This window comes from Epinephelus moara, chromosome 9 (assembly GCF_006386435.1).
Source record: "Epinephelus moara isolate mb chromosome 9, YSFRI_EMoa_1.0, whole genome shotgun sequence".
Lineage (NCBI taxonomy): Eukaryota > Metazoa > Chordata > Actinopteri > Perciformes > Serranidae > Epinephelus > Epinephelus moara.
Genome location: NC_065514.1, coordinates 5,574,496 through 5,584,715, shown reverse-complemented (window position 1 = coordinate 5,584,715; position 10,220 = coordinate 5,574,496). Strand labels below are relative to the sequence as shown.

At 42.7% G+C, this 10,220-nt stretch overlaps 1 protein-coding gene across 1 annotated transcript in view; it reads right to left on the bottom strand.

The window, feature by feature from the left end:
- Positions 1-10,220, bottom strand: part of LOC126395264 (seizure 6-like protein) — a 104,292-nt gene that overhangs the window by 16,176 nt on the left and 77,896 nt on the right. Inside the window, exon 10 of the mRNA XM_050052594.1 lies at positions 9,239-9,435. Within this exon, the coding sequence (XP_049908551.1) occupies positions 9,239-9,435 (197 nt within the window). The remainder of the gene's footprint in view (positions 1-9,238; positions 9,436-10,220) is intronic.

The window sequence follows — 10,220 nt, the reverse complement described above, 5'->3', positions numbered from 1 at the left end:
CCCCCCCCCCCTTGTTCAGATGCGTTCCGCGGTCCATGCCTGTACCTTGTGAACAAAATGCTCTCCGAGTTCGATTTGCTCTCTGCCACCATATTTATCCCTCTAGATCACATGCTGTTGCACTGGGATGCTTGAAACATCAGATGAAACCATGTCACCCTGTGATGCTTGTAAGGACGCGGATGAGGAGTAGTTTGGTCCGCGGAAGATACCGCACGTCTCCAGATGGGGAATGTAGACTACATCAAACAGCAACACTCTATAGCACAGAAACGATGAGGTTCTCCTCCAATTTTAAGTTCATAACCACACTGCAGTGCCACGTCAAAGTAAAAACAAAACTACATCAATATATATTATATACAGGCTATAGTGTGAACAGACAGAGGACTGAAGCCCCATCAGAGCTGAAGTTGACCAGAAAGAGAACTGAGCCCTCTTTTAAATGAACTGACAATGTGAACACAAAAAGTCCCTTTTCTGCTGGTCCACTTTTTGGTGCACTTTAAGAGGACTGAGTTCCGTTCGTTTAAAAAGGACCTAGTGTGAAAACACCCTTAAAATGCACCAAAAAGTGGACCAACAGAAAAGGGACTCAGTTCTTTTTGTATTCAAATTGTCAGTTCATTTGAAAGAGGACTCAGTTCTCTTTCTGGTCAACTTCAGCTCTGATGGAGCCTCAGTCCTCTTTCTGTTCACACTATAGCCTGTATACAATATATATGGATGTAGTTTTGTTTTTACTTTGATGTGGCACTGCAGTGCGGTAACTGAAGGAAAACCTGAGAGGATCTGTAGGTTGTGGACAGTTGCTGTTTGATGTTTTCCTCGTTCCAAATCTGGAGGAGTGCAGTTGTTTCATCGTCAGACCAAAGCACTCCTCGTCCACTGGTCGTGCTGTCGTTACCTGTGGCCGTGGTTCCGTTGTGTCTATAATGGGTCCCACTGAAATAGTTTGTGATCTGTATACGGCAAGCCTGGAGGGCTACAATACAACAGCAAAAGGTAAAGCGGACCCAGAGCCTTTTCCCGAGGTGGTCTGAGATCAGTTCACTTCAGAGGGTCTGAGTTCTCACCGCTCTGAGTCTGCTTAGAGGGCTGAAGAGGACCAAGTGTGACCAAATGTGTTGTTCATTTATAGCCTAACGTTAGCTTTTAAGTGTTGCCGATTGCATTTACATCTCAAAAATCATTAAAGTGGTGTTGATTTGTGAGGATTATCTTGCTGGACAAAGCATGTAAGTATTATAAACGTTTGTTTGCCGCAAAGGTTATTTTCTTTACAATGGAAAAATCCCATTGGCTTTTTGACGAGGGAACCAGGGTGATGTTAACTTCTGCACCGGCCTACAAAAACATGTCATCTTTGATGCACTCATTTACCCAGCAGGACATGTTTCACTACTTCTAACATTTTATTGATGATGACAACGATGACAAGAAATGAATGGGCAGATTAAATGATAATGAAAATAATTGTTAGTTGCAGCTCTTTTTGAATGGTTAGTTTGTTGTTAGTGAATCTCAGTGAGCTGTTGTTGTACAGCGCAGAGGTTCCTGCCAAGAAACAATTACTGCAGTTACATGAAATCAGCTGCAGATTGTTATGTTCCCTCACAGACAGTTTATGTTTTCCCTTCCTCATTCATACTTTTGAAGGCACATTTGTTGCTCTGTGGATTCTAATGTCTCAAGTGTATAACAGACTCAAGCGAAGGAAGAACAAAACAAAACCACCTCCGGTATCCGCTCATGCCAAGAAGTAAATACAGAACATTAATGAAATTTACACTGTTTAAAGACAGAAAAAAATCATTACCGAGCCTGGAGAGACTTATGAATAAGTAGCCTCCTGTTGGGACTAGTGTGTGTGTCCCCGCATAATGTATATTTGATGATTGATCGGGCAGCGTACTGTATTGCATTACACTGTACAATATAATAGGCCTACAGGGATTTGTAAGTTGGAGTTCCTGGATCAATTATTCATTCTCTATTGACTTGGTTCTCCTCCTCCTCCGTGCTGCCTGAGTGTGTGCGGTGGGTAATTTATTCCAAGAGCAAACACACATTCGTGCACACACACACAAAATCAAAGAGAGTAGCCTACGTATTCATGCTGCGTCTCCTTGATTTACTCCCCTGGGGTACGTGTGTGGTGTCAGGAGGGTGACAAGTAAATTGGACAGCGTGTGTCTCGGTGCAATTCTAAATTGGAGTCAGGTGTTGGATATGTTGAAGCGCTGAGTATAGCTGTGTGTAAAAAAAACAGAGGAAGTGAGCTTATTTGGCTGCTTGTTAAACTCTGGGCTTGTGTGTAGATGAGAGTCATTGTGAGAGGGTGAAACAAATGGGACGTGATTGAATAAGGGCAGAGGGAAACGGAAGGAAAGACAAATAAAGATGAGAGGAGAGAAAAGGGGAGATGAAAAATGGAGTCGGCAGCTTTAGGAGAAAAGGCGTAATTAAAACAAACAGGAAACTGAATGTAAGTTAACATTTCCTGGATAGTGCTGATGTTAGTCTATATTTTTCTTTTCTTGGAAATATGTTTGATTGATTTTCAATGTTTTTATCCCACAACAAAAATACAAAACATGTTTATTTGACATCAATTTAACCACTTCTCCCTGTGATTCCATCCCTACCGTCGTGCCAACCAGCGTTAGTTCAGGCAGGACACGATGTCAAGCTCAGCTCACATCTCAGCACATCAGCTGATCTCAAACAGCCCAATCAACTGATGGATCAGCAATAGGCGAATCTCATTCAGGGCGCCCTATTTAAACTGCTCTGGCCTGCCTACTGTTGCTGCTTCCTTTGCAAGCCATTTTGCAACCCGCCTCCACCCCAGCTCCTCCTTTTCATGCTGTGTCTGACTTATCAATGTCATCTCTGTTTGTCATTGATGCTGCTCTGTTCTGTTCCTACGGGTCTTTGCTGCTGCTCTTCCTGTCTTAGGCTTGTCATGCAGGCGCATGGAAGGGCAGGGAGGTTTGCCTCTCTGCCTCAGACTTTCCTCATTTGCACATGGAAGGGCAGACAAGTGTGCTCTCTTTGCCTTATGGCTTTCTACGCAGGTGTGTGGAAGGGTGTAGAGGTGTGCTGTCTCCACCTTAGACTTCCCACATAGGCACGTGGAAGAGGCTTTCTGTGTAGGGCTGAGGAAAGGCAGAGAGGCCCCAGAACAGAGCCATACCACCAAACATAATACTGCAAATGGAAATAAAGTTTTCTTCCTGACTGAATTGTATTAATTACTCAAACAAATGTAGAAAGAGAGAGGAAAAGGAACATTCACGCAACATTTATAGGTACCATCTTATTCTTTATCCTGGGGTTCCTGTAGCGAATCAAAAAAGTCCAAAAAGAGACTCCATGTCTTACTGAAGGTTTTAGAGGACCCTTTGAGTGTGTATTTAATTTTGTCTAGCTTTAAGAAATACGTAACACCTCTGACCCAGTGAGAAAAGGATGGGAGAGTGTGTTGCTTCCAATTTAGAAGGATCAAACGTCTTGCCAGGAGAGCAGTGAAAGCTGTAACTGTGTGGGCTTCATTTGGTAAGATAGCACGGGATTCCCTCAAAGTTAGACCAATAAGTGCGCAGACTGGGTTGGGGTCCAATTGGGTTTCAAACATTTCACTAAAGGCTTTAAAATACATATCCAGAAGGTGGAGAGGTTTGGACATAACCAGAACATATAAATTACGTCTGCTGGCTGGCCTCTACATCAAGGGCATAACAGCACAACATTAGGATATCAACGGTCGATATTCTATATTTTATTTATTGTGAACAAATCACATGAAAAGATTAAGAATGTATCCCAAGGCTCTCAAATTGCATCCATGTTTCTCTCACTTGCGTCTTAGACCCTCCCTCTGGGGATGCATAGAGAGATGCAAGGAAACCATGCGAGGAGAGAGGAGACAAGGGAATATGTTTTGAGAGAAATGAACTGTTATATAATATTCCTTTGAAGCATCACGTGAAGCGACGCCTGTTTCTGATGACAGTGGCAGCTGATCACAGCTGGATCAGCTGTCAGTCGGCTTTACCCTCCGTTACACCACTGGGTGCCGGTGTTTCAGATTTACTCGCGACCCTGTTAACTGGTGACTTTAATCCGAATGTGTCTGTGGTTGTCATTGTGACAACAGCTGTTTTCAGCTCAGAAGAGAATACACATCTGTCCTCGTGAAAGCCTCAGTTTTTTCATGACAATGTGTTTAAAGCCATAAGCTGAAGAAAACTCTAAATGTGCTCTAGATCACTCGTGTTATCCATTACGCAGTGAGAAATGTCTATGTATTTCACAGTGGTTCTAATAGGTTACAGGTAATGTTGTGAGTTAAGTCGTATACACAGTTAGTGACCTTAAACCCTGTTTCCTCCAAACACTTTCAGTATGGTACCTTTGGAACCAACAGTAACCCTTCAGACATGGTACCTAGACCCTAGTGTTTCCACCACAAACAGTCCTCTTAAATGTGGGCGGGGTTGTTGTCACTCACTGCTCCGTCCAGCACTCACTGTATTTCCTCCTTTATCAGTCTGCACAGGAACGAGTGAGGATTAGAATATACAGTTCACATAGTCGGTCGAAATTAATCTACATAAACACTTGGAGATCCACTCATTACTAAAAGTGTGTGTCATATAAAAACTAAAGTGATGGTCAAAGTTGTCACAGTGAAATTTAAGGTGTGCTGATGGATTCACGTCATCAACTCATGCATTGAGTAACATTACAAGTTAACGTTCCACCTTAAAAGTTGCCGGCAGTCGGCCCAGTGAATGAAGTTATTTTTTCTCAGACTCCAGCTGCTGTGAGAGGCAGCAAAACATCCTTTCATTTTATAGTTACAGTTTACTAATAAAACTCTCCACAGTATGAACAGTGGTTACATGAGCCTCAAAACCAGACACAACTCAGCCCTGAGCAGAGTGACCGTCCTCTACTGACCAATCAGACTGCAGTGTTCACAGCTCCACCTTTTAGTAACAGATCTGTGTGCTAGGTACCCCAACAGAGGGGTTAAAAAAACAAATGTTGTAAAAATGTGTACTCAGTGTTTTTATGATCATATGCTAAGAATTAAATAAGCAAACAACAAAAAAAAGTTATGATGAACTGACATAAAATTCATGTCAGACAAGGGTCAAAACTTTTATGTTACTGTGTTGTACTAAACTTCAAGTTTCGAGTGCAAGCTGCTTCCAAAAAAATAATTTAAGTGAGAGAATTGAGGTTTACTTTAAGTACATTTTGCTGTTACATACTTTTACTCTGGTAAGGTTTTGAATACAGGACCTTTACTTATTGTTGAGCATTTTCACAGTTTGGCATTAGTACTTCTACTTCAGTAAAAGACCTGAACACTTACACCACTGAAAATTTAGTTTCATGTTTAAATAAGGTTCGGTAATTTCCTATAACAGCTGCTCACTGTAGTTTTTGTCAAACAAACAGAAGGAAACAGTGCATTTCTTGGGGACTACTTTCAGGTGCGGAATAATACCGAGGAGGCTCAGGGTGATGTGGTGAAGTGAAAATGGAAAACAAAAGGTGAGAGACTGACCTGATGTGTGACTTTCTTCATTTTAGGCGATCAAATTGCAAAAAGTGCATCTGATGTTTTTCTGTATATACACATCACTTCTAATGAGGGCAGTCAAACAGCATTACAAACAATCTTTTATTGACTGTTGTGTTAATGACAACACAATCCATACATCAGCGCTCCCTCGCCATTTCTCTATTGACAGGTCCAAAGATCGGTGCAGACAAGTATTGATATGCAAACAGGTGATTGAGGGCATTTTGAGCTCACTGTGGGAGTTCCACAGTGACTGAGATTTATAAAACAGAGACACACACAGCTTTATGAACCTGATAAAAAGAACATGTACGAAGATTTTTATGCATCTGGCAGCAGGGCGTTGTATGTGCACCTGTACACCAGTGTCCAACCACTCATCAAGGACGTGGTGGTTTAAAATCCAGGATTATTGAACAGTCAGAGCCGGTGTGTTGATTGAAGATATATTTACCTGTACTTAAGTGGTGGCTGGAGCTTTGTTGTAGCTTCCTTTTGATTTATTAAACTCGTGTTGCTCTCCTCTTTTGATGAGAAAGTAGTTCTCAGTTGTTACCTTACCTCTGATTTCTTTAATTGTTAATAAAGTCCTTTGTTTCACTTACACTAGGCTCCCTTGAGTCTTTTTCCCAGGTTAAATTTTATCGCTCTCCCCTCATCCCCTGGGCGTAATCTGGACACGTAACAATTTCGTGGCTCAAACAGGGTTGAATAAGGAGACTGAGTGTTTGTCTTTGTGGTGATTATTGCCAGTGGCCATCGTGGTCAGTACTGATGCTTGGATGTCCTTCTAGCGTTCATTGAGTGTTCACACAGCTATGTCGGTCTAGATCATGGATGTATTAAGAGACCTGGATACAGCACTGAAGGCAGGACCCCGTTCATTCCTATGAAAGTTGCTCAGGGGCTGTGACAAGAGTATCTGCGGACAGCAAATTTGTGAATCCTAGAACAGCAAAGGCGTGACACCCTACTCTCCCTATGATTGGCTAGTATCTGTTGCTGGAGTGGTTAGATTTAAGCCTAGTTCACATTACATGATTTTCACCGTGATTTTGACGTCGCAGAGGATCTTGAGAGCCACCTTGGGTCGGAGGTGAGTCGGCAGATAGTCTGCCACGACGAGTCCTCATGTGTGAACAAGGCTACGAGCAAGTCGCCCCCTCGTCTGTGACTGGGACTGGATATCTGGCATGCTAGAAAACTGGAGAAGTCTGACATGACTGACAAAGAGCATCAGCCAATGAGAGGCGGGATACGTCCCACGTCAGCACGCAGGAGGACGGAAGAAATGTGAGGAGGACAAGCCGCAGGGTTGCCAGGTCTGCTTATTAGCCGCGACTTTGGGCTCATTTTTTTGTACAGTCGCTTACAAATATAGTAGTAGTCGCGGGTTGCGTTTTTTTGGGCGTGTTTCTAAAGTGGAGTTGCTTATTTGAGCTTGGTCTCTAAACGTTGCTTTTCTCTATATATATATCTGTCACTTCTTTTGGGCTTGTTTCCATAGCCCTGGTTGCTTGTTTCTCTCCCAAGATCTGGCAACACTGACAACCTGGCAAGCAACAACAACAATGGCGGCGTCCACAGGATCATGGGGAGCGCGTTGTGTTTGGACCCAGACCCTGGAGGCAGATCTGATTCAACACTGGGAAGAATATCCATGCCTTTACCATGTGTCGTCTCCAAGTTTGGTGACGTCACCGCATTATCTGGGGCTCTGTCGGCGAGGGCTCGGTGGAGAAATCTTGTGGTGTGCACACACAGGTCGTAACCCAGTTGGCGAGACTCCCGCTGACAGAAACACACGTCGCCAGGTATGAACACTCAGAAGATTACGATAGTCTCTGCGACGCAAAATCAGGGTGAAAATTGTGTAATGTGAACTAGGCTTTAGGCAAGAAGAGTGGGACTGGTAATGTTTAGGGTAAGAATATCAAGGTAAGCCAATTGGAAGTAAGGCCGGCCATTCCTTCACTATCCTACGATTTGTAAATTTGCCTGCGAGCGAGTGCTGTTCTGATTCTCCAGTGAGGGAGGCGACTGACCAGCAGCTTGCCAGTTCCACTTCCCGCATACTCAGGGAACATAACAGTCATGAAGGAACTTGTCTCCCGGTGCAACAGTGTGTTTCACTGATGTGTTTATAACAACAATGAAGCTCAATTTACGTCTTCAGTGGGAACCAATGGGCTTGGAGCTGAGAGGCACAGACAGGAAGTCAGAAAGTGTTGAGAGACGGACTAAAATGTGACTGGGTTTGGGCCTTTCATCACCTTTGTTCGCCAGCTAGGGCTGCACGATTAATAAAAAAAATATAACTAAATCACGAAATCGATTCATACAACTCTGCAATCTCATTTCTAAATGACGACGATTGTCCTGACACGTGTTGACTTATTTGCTGTGCAACAATCCCAGTTGCTATCAAGTGTTTGCTCTACCAACAGGATCCCCCACCCCCCCGAATGAAACAAAATATTTTATTTATATTATTTACCTAGTTTATGTGCACTCATGTTATTGTAGCTCCGAGTGTTTTCCTGTTGCTCGGCTGCGTTTATCTCCCTCCCAGTGCGTCAGTTGTGAGAGACACTCGACTGACACAGGTGACCTCATGTTACCTCTCATTACTTAACTGTAAGTGCAATGACATGCTCCAAACAAGTTTAATTTATTACTGTAATCAGCCTAAAACAAGCCTGTGTTGCGGCTCAACTCGTGTCTGTGCAGCAGCCCAGAGTTTTAAAAGTGTCGGTGTGTTCAGACCTTTTGTAACTTAGTTTAGTTTCTCTCCTGTGTTGTTGTTTGTACTCTCAGGTATCTGCCTTTGTTTACTGCGTCATGCTCGCTTTCAGATGGATCGGATTCGTGTTACTTCACCGCAGATGAAAACCCAATATTTCCTGTTTTGGCTGCTTCACAATAAAAGCTACTGAATGGCAAAACAACTTGAGAGTTTTATTGTGAAGAACTTGAAACATTCACTGTTTTACGGTCGCTTAACTCAAGACAAGCGCGTCATATAATGGTCAGTGTGTTAATTATTCTTAAACTGTAACTTCTATATTCAGCAGTATTTAACTTAATCTGTTTGATGTTCTTGATTAAGAGATGAAAAGAGACTAGAGGTTTTTTTGTTGTTGCTGTTACAAGAGACTTTTGAGTTTAAGTCCAAAACTTTGATGCTAGTCCAGCATTTTGACAACGACCATGTCAGACATGTTTTTCCACTTGAGCATCTAAGAGTGCAATAAATGTTTTTGCTGAGACGTCTCTTTTCCAATGTAAGTCAACCAGAAAAAGTCTTTTTGGCCCAAATGGCATCACGATTTGGACCCTGGAAATTGCAGTACCACTATGAAAATTGGCCTCAAAGCCCGACTAACTTACTGGAGGCCTTTTTTGCTTTTTAGAGAAACCCTGAGCAGGAATAATGTTCCCTGGTGGAGGTGGGTGTTTCAGGGCTCCTGCCAATGAAGTTTTCATGAATATATGTTTTTGTTGAGAAAATAAGAATCATGTGAGAGAATTGTGATCTCAGTTCTTAGGGGGAAAAATTCATGATTCACATTTTACCTCCTTATATCTTCACAGTAAAGGTAGGACAGGCCCTGGTGGTGCAGTTTAAACTCTCACCCATATAGTTGATGATGAAGCCCTCGCCCTTGCCGAAGACGAGCCCTGCTGGATCGGAGTGGAAGGTGACAGTCAGGTCGGGGGTGGTGGAGGAGAGCTTGAAGGGGCTGCTCCCTCCGACGTACCGTCCCAAGATACGAGTGGTGACCTCGTCGCCGTCGGTGATGGTCAACATGTCGCTGTCACTGATGTTCAGCCTGACAACAGAGAGAGAGGGAGAAGTGTATTTAGCCGGTGGTATGAGCTCAGGACAGGTTGTGATGACTCACAGTGCAGTCATCATGTCCGCAGTCGACTGTGTGGGAGACGAGATGACCTCAGAGGCTAAACGCTGCATTCATCCACGGGCAAGATGTTTAACAGGCTGTAAACATGCCGCCGCGTTTTTATTGCCCCGGAGACGTTTGTTTCACCACACTGGCAGAAGATGATGCAGTTTCTGAAAATTGAATTATCTGTAAATATGATTTGACATAAATCTAGCAAAGGACTGAAGGATGTAATTGGATTAGTGCTCACAGGCAGTGTGGCTAAAGTTGTCAGATCCATTTCAGAGCATAGAATAAAATTATTTATGTGTGGAATGAATAAAAATGAATTTTAAAGGACAGAGCTGGTGATATTTAAACGTTGATTATTGTACTGCTTACATCTTGATATACCTTAATTTATACCTTATCTTTCCTTACTTATTTACAGTACATGATGTGTAATTGAGCTGTAAAACACACTGTGGTGAATTTATATACTTATTATTATTTTGGGGCTGTTGCAGAGTTCTTACTTCATTAACTACAATTTTAATACCATTTACAGGACTTTTAAAATGTATGTATTCAAGTAAAATGTGAAGAAATAGTTTCACATTTTGGGAAATGCTTATTTGCTTTCTTGCAAAGAGTTACATGTCGAGATTACAGACAGATTATACATATCCCAATACCCCCCCTTAGTCCTACCCCTTGGCCCTACCCCCATATTT